At 33.0% G+C, this 17,351-nt stretch overlaps 3 protein-coding genes across 4 annotated transcripts; all 3 read right to left on the reverse strand.

Moving 5' to 3' along the window:
• Positions 1-202: 202 nt before the first annotated feature.
• LOC104901928 (codeine O-demethylase) lies at positions 203-5,596 on the reverse strand. Its single transcript, XM_010689554.4, has 4 exons — positions 3,327-5,596; positions 2,759-3,015; positions 1,338-1,662; positions 203-621 (listed from the first exon to the last, which is right to left on the reverse strand). The coding sequence occupies exons 1-4, from the start codon at positions 3,576-3,578 to the stop codon at positions 379-381; spliced, it is 1,077 nt and encodes a 358-aa protein (XP_010687856.1). The 5' UTR covers positions 3,579-5,596; the 3' UTR covers positions 203-378.
• Positions 5,597-5,733: 137 nt separating this feature from the next.
• LOC130589693 (S-norcoclaurine synthase 1-like) lies at positions 5,734-12,674 on the reverse strand. Of its 2 annotated transcripts, none has more exons than XM_057391184.1 (2): positions 12,283-12,670; positions 5,734-6,720 (listed from the first exon to the last, which is right to left on the reverse strand). In XM_057391184.1, exons 1-2 carry the CDS (start codon positions 12,532-12,534, stop codon positions 6,460-6,462), a joined length of 513 nt encoding a protein of 170 aa, XP_057247167.1. In that variant the 5' UTR covers positions 12,535-12,670; the 3' UTR covers positions 5,734-6,459. The 2 variants fall into 2 exon arrangements, 1 of the variants encoding a protein (XP_057247167.1); XR_008967318.1 differs by lacking the exon at positions 5,734-6,720 and adding an exon at positions 10,820-10,976 and having other exon boundaries at positions 12,283-12,674.
• Positions 12,675-15,657: 2,983 nt separating this feature from the next.
• Positions 15,658-17,019, reverse strand: LOC104901930 (hypothetical protein). Its single transcript, XM_010689557.4, has 2 exons — positions 16,844-17,019; positions 15,658-16,415 (listed from the first exon to the last, which is right to left on the reverse strand). The coding sequence occupies exons 1-2, from the start codon at positions 16,912-16,914 to the stop codon at positions 15,770-15,772; spliced, it is 717 nt and encodes a 238-aa protein (XP_010687859.1). The 5' UTR covers positions 16,915-17,019; the 3' UTR covers positions 15,658-15,769.
• Positions 17,020-17,351: the final 332 nt, after the last annotated feature.

A 17,351-nucleotide genomic window follows, 5' to 3' on the forward strand; every position in this document is an offset into this window, starting at 1 on the left:
TTACGTAAACCATTCTTTTTTTTTTGTTATTGGATGAGGGAGGGTGACACATGTCACATATACGTTCTTAGGAAAACCTTTTAATATATTAGTATAGATTTCCCATCAAAATAAGACCTACATGTTCACTGCTCAATCTTTAAATCTGAAATTTTCAGAATTTTGTTAGAAGATGAAATGATTTGGAAATAGAAGTTTGGCGTAAGAGCAAAGAAGTTCATGGGGTTTTTAATAATGACGGATTTGGTAGACCATTACATCTTCATATAAATAACCGAAGTAATTAAGAAATAATAGGAGTACTACGATAGAGAAAACTTAAAAAGTTGAAGAATAGTCATCAAAGTTAATTTAATCCCCACATGAAATTGGCCATATTTAAATTCTAACAGCATCAATTGATCTTTTCCCTGATTGATAGTAATGGAAATAATTACTGGTATAATCCAAGAGAGAAATTCGTTGGTAAAGTTGAGGATGATCAGCAGTAACAAGTTCTTCAAAGGGTCCAATTTCATTATTTCTATCGCTATCCCAAAATGCAGCTATTGAAACCCTCTCTTTTTCTGTATTTGTCACCACTCTATGCACTGCACTCTTGAAAATACCATTGCTCATTATCTGTTTGTTTGCCCGAGAAGAAAAAAACCATAAGCAATGTTACTGTCAGGTAATAAAATAAAAACTCGTGAGCATTTGAGAATGGCTGATTTAGTTTATAATGGATCGTTTTCAAAGAGGCAATCTCATCGGAGCCATCTAATAAGGTGCTCAATGTGTCCCACAACACAGACATAGTTGGTGGCGAAAAGGGTGTTAAGTTACTCAATGAGGTCAATCTTAAGTCTCGTATTGTTGGCTCCTACTCAGATCTATGTCGGTCTTATTTCCAAGCCAACTTAATCTAACACAGCACAACATGGCCGAAACTGACACGGCATGCATGTGTAACTTGTAAGTAGTTACTAAGAGAAACATGAAACAAACACGACACAAAGACTCAAAGATGGATACAATATCAGCATGTACTCGATTCGCTTGACCAATTGGTCATCTTCATTTCGTGAATTGACAATTCCAACGTTTAGCGGGCATTTAATATCTTCATGGGTTTTAGGTTGGAAGTTTTTTCTCCAAGACTCTAATCCTTAGAGGATATCATGTTGTTTTTATTTTAAATTTTTAAAACTTTTTTTGGAGTGTATGTTAGGTTAGTTAGGGTTCATCAATTATAGGTCCAATATAAACAAAGGCTTTAAAAAAAGTGTCAAAGTGACAAATTGCTCCTACTTTAGGGAATTATGGGGCATAATTCCTTAACTAGAATTAGTAATTACCTCAATTGGATCACCAAGATTAAGAAATATAGCATGAGGAATGACAGGAACCATGAACCATTGATTATCTTTGAGGACTTGAAGTCCTTCCTCATCTTGCAACACTAGTGTCATTGCTGAAAAATCTGCATGTGGCTTCAACCCAAGAACTTTTTTATTAAGGCCAGGGCATTTTGGATAGAAATTAAATCTTGCATTAATTTCTTTGTTTTTTCCATATTGATTTGCACATCTTTCTTCATCCACGTTCAACGACTGAATCACCAACTTGAAGAGAACATCAAATATGTCTGTTAACTTCGTTGTGTATTCACACATCACCTTCCTAGTGCAAGAAATTACATGTGACAACTGATCATTAAAGACTTCAAATTTTCGAAAGTAGTCAAAACAAAAAGGAGATGTTTAATGCAACGTAGAATAATTATGGGAAATAATATATACAACTCCTCTGAGGATACAGAAGCTAAAAAGTGCTTCTAGGAGGTACAAAGTTAGATAAGATAACTAAAAATGAAAATATTAAATAATTCTAAACATTAATAATATTATTTCAGGAAATATACATAGTGCTTATCCAACGTTCTGAGGCGTTTTAGCAAGATAATAACTAATGCTTATTTGTAATGTAGAATAATAATAATAATTAGTGGAAAATCATATATATAAAACCTATAGCATGAATGATATACTTCCTCCATTCTCATTTAGTTTGCAACAAAGGAATTTTTTATGTCTCACAAATAGTACTTCTTTGTTGCAACTAAGGCTATATTTGGTATGGGTAAAATATTTTAGTGTAAAATAATTTTCATGGAAAACAATTTACAATGAAAAACATAATTCCATATTAGTTTTCCATTGTTTGGTTCCATGTAAGAAAAATGATGAAATGAAAGGGAAAGTAAGGAGGTAGTAAGAGGAGTGTGCAAGAGAGATAAGAAAACTACACTTAATTGAATCAACTCGGTTGAACTGAGAAAGATAACTTTGTCGTTTGCAAATCCCGTTTTTCCCTTCATTTTAAAAGGAATATGATTTTCCATTATTAGGAGAGTAATTTTACTCCAAGGGAAAATGATTTTACACTCTTTTAACCAAACAATGTAAAACTGAAAATAGAAGATAGTTTTCCAAGATAACAGTTTTCCAGGATAACGTTTTACGCCATACCAAACGAAACCTAAATGAAGATGAAGGAATATGTAGCTTTGCAAGATACTTACTTCCTATATTCCCTTTTGGCTTTTGTTTAATATGTTCCATGTATGTTTACTTCCTATATTCCCTTTTGTTGTTTAATATGTTTCATGTATGTATGCTTTTTATTTGTTTCATTGCATTGGTAGCAATATGAATTTCAAAAATCGTAAAATGCCAAATGCAACAATCTTTTAGGAACAAGAAAAGGAGTACATTACTTGAAATGAAGAGGGTTCTCAGGCCAAAATTTGAGCTGACGACGATCTTCAGGAAAAAGTGTGAGATTTAGCCCTTCATTCCAATCAAGAACTTGGTTGGTAGGAGTTGGATTAGTAACTGCTCCACGTTGATAGCCATTTGTATCTTTTGGTAACATTGCATATTTTTGCTTCTCTTCCATAGGAAGTGCAAAAAATTGCCTTGATATCTTCTTTATCTCATCAAGTAGTGAGATTTGTATACCATGGTTTATCAGCTGATATGTGTAGGCATGCCACCATAAAAGAGTATCAAAATCAATTGCTAACGGATCGAGCTATGAATGATTATTAACTCAAAAACCATTTAAGACCAACCCAAACATTGTACATGCTCTAAAGGTGTAACATAGCAAAAGTGAGCTAAATGCCTAAATCCAAGGGTCAATTGCCCCAATAACAAAACTAAGTAAAACTAGCATTACTTTTTGTTAGACCGACCTAAAGCCAACTCATTGTACATGCTCTTAGTAACAGATGCCCAATTAGAATAAGTTACAGATAATATTTTTTTAAAAAAAATACTAACCTGGAAGCAACCATATGAAGAAAGAGCTGACTTGAATTTTTCAAGTTCATCTGTTGCTTTTTGGGATGAAGATGAGGAGATAAGGAGAGAATAATCAACGAGTAGAGGTTCCATATATGGAACAGAGTTATCAACTCGTTGATAATAACAACCATCTTTGCAAATGTATTTTTCTCTCACTATATCTTCATTTTCTGCAAAATTTACAGAAAATTCTTCCTTTTCCATTGAAGAGAATGGAGGTTCAACCATGCATGTAGCTCAACACAAAATTTAAAGAATGGAGGTACAAGGTAATGTGTGGACGCAATATGATGTAAGTTGTAACTATCGGTCTTGTTGGCTGTTTCTCTCCCACAAACTTTTTAAACAATTTGAAGTACTAATATTTATTTTTTGAAAGGGTTATACTACAATATTATATACAGCTTGTTTGGTAGAAAGAATTTGGAAGGAAAAGAAAAGAAATGGAAGGAAATTTGTAGAGGTGATCATAGGCCGGGCAAGGGCAAAAAAAATTGTCCATCGACCGGGCCGGGCCTAAATTCGTGCCGAATTTTTGCGCCCAAAGCCCGTTATTTCGGGCCTAAATTAGTGGGCTTTTGCGGGCCAAAACGGGCCGGGCAAAAAATAGACTAAAAGTCGTTTTTGGCTTGCCCAAAGCCCGCCCAATATGCCAAAAAAATCGGGTCGGGCCCGACAACGGACCGAAAAAATCTACCCAAAACCCGGCCCAAAACGGGTCGGGCCGGGCCAAAATGATCACCTCTAAATTTTTTTTACTTTTCAATGTTTGGTTCATTAAAAGAAAAAAATTAGGTGAAAGAAAATGGTAGGAATGGGAAGGAAGGACTCTTTAATAAAATTTCACTTTCCTTTCCTCCAAAAGTGAGGGAATTTGGGAGGAAAGAGAAAATTTATACCACACATGGGAAGTTAAGGTTTTTTTTTCTTTCTCTTCCATTCTTTTCTTTTCTCTTCCCTTCCTTTCTTTTCTCTTCTTTTCCTTTACTAAAAATGAACCAAACACATTGGTAATTTCTATATTTTTTTTTATCTTTCTTACTTAAAATCTTGACACTAATACTTACGTGCAAAAGGAGACGTGCACATGAAAGTGAAAAGGATAAAAAAGAAATAGAGGGAGTACTATTTCGAAGAACTATTAGTTTCCTGCTCATATAGGAGAGTTTCACTAATACTTAGTTCTTCTGTTTCTTTTTAATTGTTACATTGGCTGGGTTTATCCATCTTCCACAAAGGTCGTAGTTCCAATGTAGTTGCAGACATTTTGGCAAAGCAAGGTTTGGTTAGAAATGCAGAGTTTTTGGCCTGGATCTAGGCCATGCTGTATGATTGAGGCTTAGTTTGTATCTCATAATGTCTTATCTCACTCTGTAAGAATTATTCTGGTTTGGACGCCCATCAATTCCCTGTACTCGACTATTTGGATTTGCAGCCTTCTATTGAATAAAACGAGACCTAAACTATATATAAAAAAAAACATTGTGTTATGCACAACTAGGGATGGCAGTGGGTCATGGACCTTGTCCGAATCCGTGGATCCAGATCCATTTTTGACAGGTTAGGATCCCACAAATTTTGGACCATATATATGGATCCGAGTATGATCTGGATCCTCTTTGGAAGAAAAAGATCTGTATCGGGTCCTAAATATTACCCGAATACAGATCTGTTTATTCGTTTTAATAATAATACCCCCTCCGTTTCATTTTAATTGTACACTTGCACTTTTCACGCATGTCAATGCTCAACTTTGACGATATATATCTCTAGTTTTGTATTTGTAAATATTATAAAAAGTACATATTAATAAAATATGTACTAAGACGAGTCTAACAAGATCCCACATGACTATGTTTTTATTCACTATAAATCGCAAACGAGGGTCAAAGTGCAATTTGTGAATAGTGTAAAATGTCAAAGTGTAACAATTAAAATGAAACAGAGGAAGTATTATTATTTAATATTTTATTTCACAATATTATATTATTAGTTATTACATGAAAAAACGATTTTTTGCTTGAATTTTTTATTAAGGTGCAATTTTTGTGCGAAATTACTGGATAATTGAGTTCGAAATTTGGGTTGGTAATTATTAATTTTTCAGGACATAGTTGACTAATCTACAAAGAGAGAAAGACATGTAGGAGTCCGTGCCGAGGAAAAATATTGCAATTATTTAGTTACAAAGGAAGCAACATTTGATAAATACACTACAACTTATTACCTTAAAATATATGTTACAACAAGTGTTCAGATCTTTCTATGAGAGAGGAAGTAGTATCAAATGACAGTAAAATTGGGAAAATTTGGTACCAAGTTAGGATTTTGGCAGCAAAAAGAGCAAAAAGAGTCAAATTGATATTGATATCGAAATGAAATATAGTACTAACTTAAGTATGATTTGATACTGATTTACCTTATGTAAAAAGAGAATAAACTGATTTACCTTTACTTTGATACCTCTAGAGTTAAACGTGAGGCCAGTGCTCCTAGGTTGGGCTAGCGACTCATGACGAGCGGTCACAGTCATGCGTGACTCTATTTATATAAGAATGGACAGGCCCTGAAGCGAAGGACGGGAACGAGCGGAATCAATGTGTTCCAATTTCTGGCCTTGCACCGACCATCCAATGGACCATGGACTAAACGGCCACTTGCCAAGGAAGGGGAGCAACGAAGAGAAGACATTTTCTTTAGGATGGATGGAAGCGACCTTCGCTTATGGGTCATTACATTACAACCTATCAAATTATGAGAACGTTCAAATGAGGTCTTATTTTTTTGGACTTATTTTAGAGGTGATCATTTTGGCCCGGCCCGTTTTTGGGCCGGGTTTTGGGCAGAATTTTTCGGCCCGCGGGCCGGGCCGGGCCCGGTCATTTTTTTTTGTTTTTGGGCGGGCTTTGGGCAAGCTAAAAACGACTTTTTAGTCTATTTTTTGGCCCGGCCCGTTTTGGCCCGCAAAAGCCCGGCCCGAAATAGCGGGCTTTGTACACAAAAATTCGGCCCGAATTTAGGCCCGGCCCGGCCAATGGGCAAATTTTTTTGGCCGCGGCCCGAAACCGGCCCGGCCCATGATCACCTCTAACTTATTTTCTTTAGTACATTACTTGAAATGAAGAGAGTTCTCAGGCCAAAATTTGAGCTGACGACGATCTTCAGGAAAAAGTGTGAGATTTATCCCTTCATTCCAATCAAGAACTTGGTTGGTAGGAGTTGAATTAGTAACTACTCCACGTTGATAGCCATTTGTATCTTTTGGTAACATTGCATATTTTTGCTTCTCTTCCTTAGGAAGTGCAAAAAATTGCCTTGATATCTTCTTTATCTCATCAAGTAGTGAGATTTGTATACCATGGTTTATCAGCTGATATGTGTAGGCATGCCACCATAAAAGAGTATCAAAATCAATTGCTAACGCATCGAGCTAGCTAGATCGATGAATGATTATGTTAAATTAGAGAGAGAAGGGAGAGAATAATATGATGTTATTATTGCTTGTTTTGTATCATAAAGATTACAACCCTTTATATAGAGAAACATAACATAAATTTAACCTAACACAACATAACCTAATGGGCTATGGCCCAATAGCCCTAACACCCTCCCGCAATCGTAACGGCAGTAACACGAACGTTACGATTGGACAATCACAATTATTAGGGGAAAAAAACTCAAATGCTACAAAGGGTTAAATTTATGTTATGTTTCTCTATATAAAGGGTTGTAATCTTTATGATACAAAACAAGCAATAATAACATAAATTTAACCTAACACAACATAACCTAATGGGCTATGGCCCAATAGCCCTAACAGATTATTATTAAAACCTAAATGTTGATCATTATTCGGTAATTTCTATTATATAAATCAAACTCTTTCGCTTTATTAAAATTCAATGATTGAACCTGGTAGATAAATTCTTCTACTTTATTTGAGCAGAAACTTGATTCTATTTTATATTTCCTTCTCTCAATACTATATTTCAATAATAATGAACAAATGACTAAAAAACTAATGAAACATTGATTTAAGAAAAACATAATTATAAATGTTTGTTTTGAATCAAAATTTTTGTAACAGTGATGAATAACAAATTAAGAGAATAAATGTTTATATGACATGTACGCATAACGTGCAAAAATGTTAATTGGTACATAATAAAAATACAAGGCCGACCCAACTAAGTAAATGACTCGTGACATGTTAGTCTAAGTATGAATAGTATTAGTGGTGTCAAAACAGGTTAGTAAACAGGTTCTGGGTATACCCACGGCGAACCAGGTCAGACCCGGACAGGTCAGGATTCTGATTGTCAGTGCCCGGGTCATGACTGGTCAGGTTTTGTTCAACTGGGTCGAACACATTTGAATCATTGGATTTCCGGGTGCCGGACAGGTCTGAACGTTTCGTTTACAAGTCGATCTATTCCCGGGTATAATCGCCCTTTGACATTCTTTTTGCCGGGTTTGCGAATGTCGTATTTAGGTTCCATGTGCGGTTGAGTTAAGTGAAATGTACTCGGGTTGAATTAGTAATTAACTTAGTTCGATCATTGTGAAACATCGGGTCCATTCGCTATTGGATGCCAATTCAACTTCGGGTAACTCCTGGTCGGGTCATCTTGTTGTTATGTATTTTGTAAACGAATCATATTAATAAAAGTATTAAGATCGATATATAATATATATATTATATATATATATATATATATATATATATATTAATATATATTATATATATATATATATATATGTGTGTGTGTGTGCGCGCGCGAGAGAGAGAGAGAGATAAATATAAGGATGACAACGAAAAATCAATAAAAACACTATATCATTACCGTGATGTTTAATGTATTCTTTTAGTCAACTCTTATTTCTAATAATCAACTGCGTAAAACGACTCTAATGAGTAAAGGAGTAGAACGACTCTCCATATGTTTTAATATTATAACCAACGACAATAATAACGAGTATACGATTAGTTCCAAACTTTATATAAATGATTTATTATTATAAGCATTATGATTTATATATAAGTTTGTAAATAGCTATAATGGTAATGAGAACAATACTACAAATAAACATCAAATGAAAATGATAATAGTTAATCATAGAACATGTAACAAGTAACAACCATAAGTTAAGTAAAATAGTTAATCATAACTTATTAAAATAAGTTAACTGTTAACAATAACAACCATAAGTTAAGTAAAATAGTGTGTGTGCGATTAATATGTGGTAATAACGAGAAAACCAATAAAAACACTATATTGATTATCGTGATGTTAGTGTATTCTCTTAGTCAATTCTTATTTCGACTAATCAACTGCGTAAAACCACCCTAATGAGTAAAGGAGTAGAGCGACTCTTCATATGTTTTAATATTATATATCATAATTCATAACCAACGACAATAATAACGAGTAGAAGATCAATTCCAAACTTCATATAAAGGATTTATTATTATATATAGTAATACAAATACGAAGAGGAATAATAACAATAACAATAACAATAACAATAAATAGTATAACAAATGATAATCATACATTCATAGATTTACAACGACGGTTCATATGACTATATGAGGCCTACGTGATTATAATGCGGGTTCATATGTTGCACAATATTAATAATAGTAAATTATATCCCTAAATCATTACCCCATATAAAAGCTAACTATAACTTATTAAAAGTAACATCAATAAGTTAGTTGCTAACAAGTACGTACTAGTTACTAAATATAGTATTTGTGGTATTCCTTAACTTTGTATATATATGTGACTATAAAGAAACTATTTTATCAATAGGCTTAAATGTATTAAGACGATTATAATATTGGAACCATTATAGGAATACGTGATTGATTATTAACAAGTATGAGGAGTACCGACTCTTAATATGCTTTAATAGTACAACTACCGATAATATAATGAGAATTATATATTAACTACGAAAATACGATCAATTACTAGATTATTAACAAGTAAGTTATTAAACCAAGACAATAATTAGTAAGATTATAACTTATAAGAATAGAAGATTATCAATCATGTGTGTTAGGTCATCAATCCATGTGTTAGAGCATTCTCTTTTCCTATTGGTCAAGAAATAATATAATGGATCATGAATTAAAAGCCTTTGATTTAAGAAAGATCAAAATCTAACCATCAATCTCTAAAACCCATTTTCATTTCTCTAGTCTTTCTTCCATCTATCCTCTCTAATAAAACCCTAATCCCCAACCCTCTCAATCTTTCATCTGCCCACCGGCCTCCATCTCATTCTCTAATTCTCTAAAACTCTTAATCCTTCAACTCCATTGCTTCAGATCTTTTTTTTTTTTTTTTTTAAATCCATCACTTTACGATGATCACTATCTATGAGTCTCTCTCATCAATTTTTGATTCTCATCATTGCCGGAATGTTTGTTTAGGTGCCGGCGACTCAGTATTCGATTCCCAGAAGCATCTAAATTTTTTATCTTTGCTAAACAACATAAATGAGGCAAGTCAAGACGACAAACCTGATTAATGTTATGGTCAGATGAAGAGCATTCACCCTTCCCCTATGTGCAAGTAGTTGAATTAGTTTTTTGTGTTGAATTAGTTTTTGGTGAGATCTAGGATAGGATTGTGTTGAATTATTGGGTTTAAGATTGATTTATATGTTTCTTATCGCAGTTATTTGTCGATATAAATTATGGCTCCAGTACCAATTCTGAGTCAATCAACCCAAAAGGTATAGTTAATTTTGTAGTTATGTTTATATAAAGGAATTAATTTTGTTGATCAACTTGTAGTTTTGGTTATTATATAATGATTTCTACCAGTTTTTTGCATATATTGTTGGCATAACAACATGGGGAGCCTGTAAGTTGTTGGACGCTTATGATCTCGATTTGGTTTTAATAAAGTAGCTTACCTAGTCGTTCTTGGTTTTTACTATCTCCCTTTTCGATGTTGATTTTTCTTCCCTTCTTGCTTCATTGTTGTTGGATGGTAAGTTACTCTTTAGCTCTCGTTAATTATGGAGTATCAACTTTGGTTTTGAGTATTTTGTCTTTCTTTATTTTTTTTCTAATTTTCAGATCTAAAGACCAGGTTATGTAGAAGATTTGAGCTAGAAGTTGAAGAAACATCTTTCTTGCAAATTTTTAAGTGAAGAATGAAGATGCAATTTCAAGCACTGAATTGTTTTTTTTTTGCCCAAATTTCTGTAAATTACTGAATTGTAGATTCATTTCTTTAATTTTCTAGATGTAAAGTTAAACAATCAATTCAATTCAAATTTGCTGTAACTTTTACTTTTTTTTTTTTTGAAAGAGAAATTTCATTAATTGAAAGCCAAACGGCATCTACAATAGATATTAAAGAAAAACAAGATACAATTAAACAAGGTTAAATCAAATTCGTCTTCGAAGAAACTATAATGAACCAGATCGAGCAATCAGCGCAGCCCCTTGTATTTGCTGAATCAAACAGCTATTGATGAGGAAGTCTATCATTCTGACATAGTTTGGGAAGAGCCTTCTTGATCGAGCCATGTTAACCGCATCCGAGATTCCAATACCTTCATGTTGAGTTTTGAACTTCAACCAACAAGAACAATTTCTCATACCTAAAAACAAAACAACCACACTCACAATCCCATAGAGGAGAAGGAGATCTCCACAACAAAGACTAAAAACCCCATAACAGGGTTTGAAGAAATCTCATAAAGAGATACTGATTTATTCAAAAACAAGAAAATAAACTAAAAACTGAAAATAAAAGGAAAAAGGGGGCTTACCATGGATGAAATCATCCATGGCAGCCCCTAACTGATGAAGAAGAAGTAGGGGAGGCTAGGGTTTTAGAGAGAAAAAAGAAAGAGGGAGGCTAGGGTTTTAGAGAGAAAAAAGAATTAAGGCACATTTTTTTATTGCTGTAACTTTTACTTCATTGTATATGCTTTAACTTTTACTTCAATAAGAATGAATTTCATATTCATATGTTGTTCTTTAGTATAGGGTTATGAGAGTTTGAAATATTATTTGGTAGCAAATTTGGTAGAATGTTAAATAGGATAATTTGGTAGAAAAAATGGAGAAATTTTAGTAGAATACTAAAATGGATTATAATTTTGGAGTATAACCAGATATTTTTTAATATTATTTGAAAATGAGGACATTGGGTAATTAAATGAAAATATAAACAAGTACATGATATTCAAAATTCTTAAATTAAATTAAATGTAATTTAATTATTTATTTTATTTAAATATGAAATATAATAAGTTTTATAAATTAACATATTTAAATGATTTTGTAGATATAAAAAATTGAATTTTAATAATATCTTGCTCATTACGGTCGGGTTCGGGTTTGAAAGCAGGTCTGTCTGAACAGGTCAGGATATAATCTTGCCGGGTGCCGGTCAGGTCTGGGTAATCCCAGGTCAGGTTTCGGTCAGGTTTGGAGACTGACCCTCACAGGTCGAACCAGGTTCAAGTCAGGTCAGAATCAGGTTGACCCAGCGGTCAGATCTGTTTCTGACACCACTAAATAGTATCAAAGGAGGATGAATAGTAACCAAAGTCAATGTGTTACACCTAAAAAAAACGAAATAAAAGAGTATAAAATTAAGATATTATGAATCTACACATTGGGTCGGATCTTACAATACTACACGTTATATTTTTCCTTATAAAAAAATCAAAATAATCGATCAAAATTAATATTTTAACTTTCTAACAAGTTAAAAAAAAAGCATGAGGAGTATCATCAGATCCATATAAGATTGATATACCACCAAATTATGAGTTACTTGGAAAAATATTAATCAAAGAATACAATTTGATATCAATATCAAAGTTCTATGCTCCTAGTAAAAGATGCCCAATTAGAAAAGTTTGTTACAAATAATTCCTTAAAAAAAACACTAACCTGGAAGCAACCATATGAACAAAGAGCTGACTTGAATTTTTCAAGTTCATCTCTTTCTTTTTGGGATGAAGATGAAGAGATAAGGAGAGAATAATCAATGAGTAGAGGTTCCATATATGTAACAGAGTTATCAACTCGTTGATAATAACAACCATCTTTGTAAATGTATTTTTCGCTCACTATATCTTCATTTTCTGCAAATTTTACAGAAAATTCTTCCTTTTCCATTGAAGAGAATGGAGGTTCAACCATGTAGCTCAACAAAAAAATTTAAAGTAATTGTTTTAGGTGGTAAGTGATTTAATTATACACTGTACATTGTACAAGGTAATGTGTGGACGCAAAGTACGCAACATGTATGATGCAACATGTAAGTTGTGACTATTGGTCTTGACTCTTGTTGGCTGTTTCTCTCCCACAAACTCTTTAAACGATTTGAAGTACTAATATTTATTTTTTGAAAGGGTTATACACTTATATTACATTACTACGTATTTTCTATATTTTTTTATCTTTCTTACTTAAAATCTTGACATTATTTATATTTAGAGAAATTTTTTTCAATTTTTCAATTTATAAGAGTTAATATAATCATATGATATCTTATTTGATTCGTCTCAATCAAGACTTTATTAATATTTAATTGTTATAATTTTTACTCATATATACTCCCTCCGTTTCCTAAAGATCTTCTCACTTTCCGTTTAAGGGTGTTTCCAAAAGATCTTTCCTCTTTTGCTTTATTCCTTATTTGGCAAAACAAATTTCCCTATTTACCCTCTCATGTCACTATCATATGGTCCACTATTACATTATTAATTCAATTTACTCCCTTTCTCTCTCCTACTTTAACCCCTTTTTATTTGTTTATTTATCTTAACCCCTTTCTCTTTCCTACTTTACTCACACCATGCCCCACACAACTTGATTTTCCTTGGTATCTGTAGGAACAGTAAGTGAGAAGATCTTTAGGAAACGGAGAGATTAATAAAAGATATTTAAGTTCATATACATGCATAATGGATATGTGTTCAATGTAAGGTGTGTTGATCAATGGAAGCTTGTTGATTAAATGTACATCATTAGTATGTGATTTCAATCTCAGTAAATGTCATGATTTAATGTACATTGTAATATGAGTGTCGAGAAATGTATGTTCAATATGTACTTTTTATAATTTTTACAAATACAAAAGTACAAAACTAATGATATGTGTCCTCAAAGTTTTGCATTGGCAATTGGCATGCGTGAAAAGTGTAAGTGTATAGACTAAAATGAAACGGGGGGAGTATAATGTTTGCACCAGGTTAGCAATGAAACAACTCTGCATAATATGAACCAAAAGGAAAAAGTATATTTCATAGACACAAAAATCTTATAATTATGAGTTAGGTTACCAGTAGCTCATTTGACATTGTCAAACCACTTATAAATTATAACGCTTGTTTCTGATCTTGTAAATACTTTTATATAGCTATTATAACTTTTTATAGACCAACTTTCTATCATTTTTTTGCAAATAGTGGATTAGTTACGTTAAATCGAATCATATAAAAATTTGCATGTACTAAACACTTAGAAAAGAACTTAACTTAGATGTGGTTTAAACCAAATTGGCTTTTAATTATCGTAAAGAAGAAAAAAATAAGTGAAGAGCAAGGCACCTTATTAAGGATTCATAATTAAACGAACGTATGAAGACCCGTCCCATTTATTTATCAAACGATCTTAGCCATCACCCCATTTATTTATCGGACTACCTAACCCATTAAAATTGGGGCGGGTAAAGCCTTTTATTCATTGGGCTCTAACCCATGGAATTGTTTGTCAATAAAAAAAATTATTAAATGGATGAACATAGCCTTGCCTTCTCCTCCTACTTTTGCTCCATTGAAGCGCATTTCTGAGTCGCCTTCTAATACTTATATCCCCATTGAAGCAGATCTGAGGAATGTTATTGTTTCTTTCTATAATCATCATATCAATTTCACAATTTCGTGTTTAATTTAATTGTCAGTGAAGTAAGTTTAGGATTCGAAAATCTAAACTATTGACTCTAAATTATAAGATTGTGAAAAGAAAATTATGAGCCTAATTTGATAATCGAATCAAATATCTCTTAAGTTATGTGATTTTTCGAGCTTTATTTGATAGGAGTAACTTAAGCAAATTTGGTTGCTAATTTATTATTGCACAACACTTTAATGTCAAATGTTTAATTACTTATAAATGTAAGTAATTAATTGATAGGCTTTGTTCAATTGTTGTTGGATTACTTGGATGATTGGATTGAAGTGAGTAATTAGATTAAGGTGCTATAGATAATTAAATTAAAATTGCAAGTTTATTATTGGATACTAGGATAATTGATTAATTTGTTGTTGTTTACTTGTTTTGATGGATTATATAGTGAAAGTATATAACTTTGTTAGTTCACATTATAACACTAAATGTTACTTACACCACTAACTTGCCAAACACTACTATTTTTCTTAATTAGTGTTTTGACTAGGTCAAAACACTAAAAGCTACATAGAAAGCTTGTGCCTAACACGCCTTTAGTGTTTTATTTGACTTAGTCAAAACACTAAAAGCTAGTTAAAAAAGTTGTTGCAGAACAATCCCTTATTGAGTTGCTACAACAACAATTCGTAAACGCGTAATGATTCTGCCGCTAAGTTTGAGGAACTAACTCATGTTTTTTTCTTTTTCTTCTTTAATTTATTTAAGGGATAGAAACTTCTTGCATAAATACAAGGAAACGGCGTCGTTATTGATGAGATGCACACAGAGCATCATGTTCTCGGGTGCACCTACAAAATTGCGAGACTAAAAGGGAAATCTAGAGTGCAAGTCTATATGAATTAATTAGAAGAGTTTGAGTTTTGGTCTCCGAAAAGAAAAAAACTTTTAAGCATAAGGAGATGTATTGGAAGTTATTATTTGGGAAGGTTTACAATGAAAGAAATTATTATTAGTAAAAACAACAGGAGCCTCGGGAGTGTGTCAAAGATAAAACGCGACTTCAGTTGTTTTCTTTTATACAATATCATTAATAAGGCTACAAAGGAAAACAGTATGTGAATCGTTTTGCGGTTTGCATATGAGGTAATAGAAGAAAGTTGAAATTTTAGAAGGTAGCATGAAATTATATAGGACTAAAGTCGTCTAAGTTCAATTCGAGGCTCCTGTTGTTTTTGACCCAAAATTGAAAATATAATTTCAAATCTTTTACCATGAGAAGGATGAGCCGAACAAACCCTTAGACATTTTTTTTTATGAACATAAAGTCAATCTGAATCGACACTTCAAATCTGACTTAAACATCCAAATTGACATCTCTACTTGATATAAGTAAATGTGTTTCACCTCTACTTGACAGAATAGTTCAAGATTATCGAAAGTAAAATAGAGATTAGTCAGACCACTACAAACATTGCCAAGAACTTGAAAAAGCAAACAAGAACGAAAGTTAGCAATAAATTCTCTAATAATCTTTAGATTTACATTCAAATTCGCATTTGCAAGGGAGTGGACTGACAATCAAACTCCCGGTGGTCGAATTCTTTTCAGGCGAAAACCCAACTATGATATCATCACACACGAACTTGATATCGCACTTGTTGAAATGAATATCATTCAAAAGCAAAAGTACGTAGTGACCCTGAGCTTTTAAACCAAACCGTACAACATTATCTCGATAGATCGAATCCACCGTTCGAAGGTAGTGTGCATTATCCTCTTTGATCTGCATTCCAAATTGAAGCTGGCGTTGTTTCTCATACAGCAGAAAAGCATCAAGTGATGTCGACGAAATAATCTCATCATCTTGGTGATACTCTAATGACACTTGCATTTGGTCAAGATACAATAAACGTTCATCCTTGTTCTTGAAGGTGACAGTAAAGTCCAAATCAACTGTTACACTTTTCTCAGTGCTATTATATACTTTCATGGAAAGAGAATCAACCTCAAACTCTGGAACAGAATTATCATTGTATGTAAAGAAGATGACAAGCATTAAAGCACTAGGGATTAAGATTAGGATTAAAAGAAGGAAGTAAAGAATTTTTTTTTTGTTGTTGCTGCTGTTGTTGTCGAGTTGCATTTTTCGTGGTATATCTTCTTGCGTACTGGACAAAACATAGATAAGAAAAATGTTTATATTATAAACTTTACAAGTTTGCAACAATCTAATCCAATTAACACAAGCAAACATGTTGGGTTAGAGCTTATCCATTCTAAAATTTTTAATATACGCCCCAGTGCACTGTGTAATGAAAAACAATCATCAAATTGAGAACAAAATACTCTTGGGTGCACCATAAACCCACGTGTAGTGCATTACAATTACATTAAAGCTATTAATTGAAAACTAACAATTGCCTAAATCATGAGTTCATGACCAATTCCAAACAAAACAACAAATCAATCAACAACCATAAATCCACAATCACAAATTCATATTTCACAAGAATCACAATTCACAACCAAACAATGTAAATATTACCTTGAAAAAAAACTAAAACTAAAACTAAAACTTAAGGTTTAGAAAACTTACTGACTGACTGACTGACTGGGGTCGGCGATGGAGACTGGCGGTGGGTGGTGGGCGTCGCGGCGTGGCTTCATGGCGGCTCGGCGTCTCCTCACTCCTTCGTCGCTGCGTGGCTTGTCTTCGTCTCCTGAATCCTTCGTTTGAAGTTCTCACTTTTCACGCGTGTGTTTGTTAGTGTTTTTTTTGGGCTGTGCTATATATAGCAAAGAAAAAGACTAAATATAGCAAAAACATTTGAAAAGACTAAACTACCCTTATTAAAATTTAACCCCATCCTCACCACACAGTTTCAAGTAGGGGTGTTCATGGATGGTTAACCGTCCCGAAACAATATTTCGGTTCAGTAACCGGAAGTTTCGGTACCCTCTTTTTGCGAACCGTAACCGTTCAAACCGGTTACTGTTTGTTCGGTACGGTTTTTCGGTTAACCATTAACCGTTGTTTAAGTTATACTATTATGTTTTACTTAATGTACATATATATTTTCAATTTTTTTTGCATATATTTTAGG

The sequence above is a fragment of the Beta vulgaris genome, chromosome 8 (assembly GCF_026745355.1).
Source record: "Beta vulgaris subsp. vulgaris cultivar EL10 chromosome 8, EL10.2, whole genome shotgun sequence".
Taxonomy (NCBI): Eukaryota; Viridiplantae; Streptophyta; class Magnoliopsida; order Caryophyllales; family Amaranthaceae; genus Beta; species Beta vulgaris.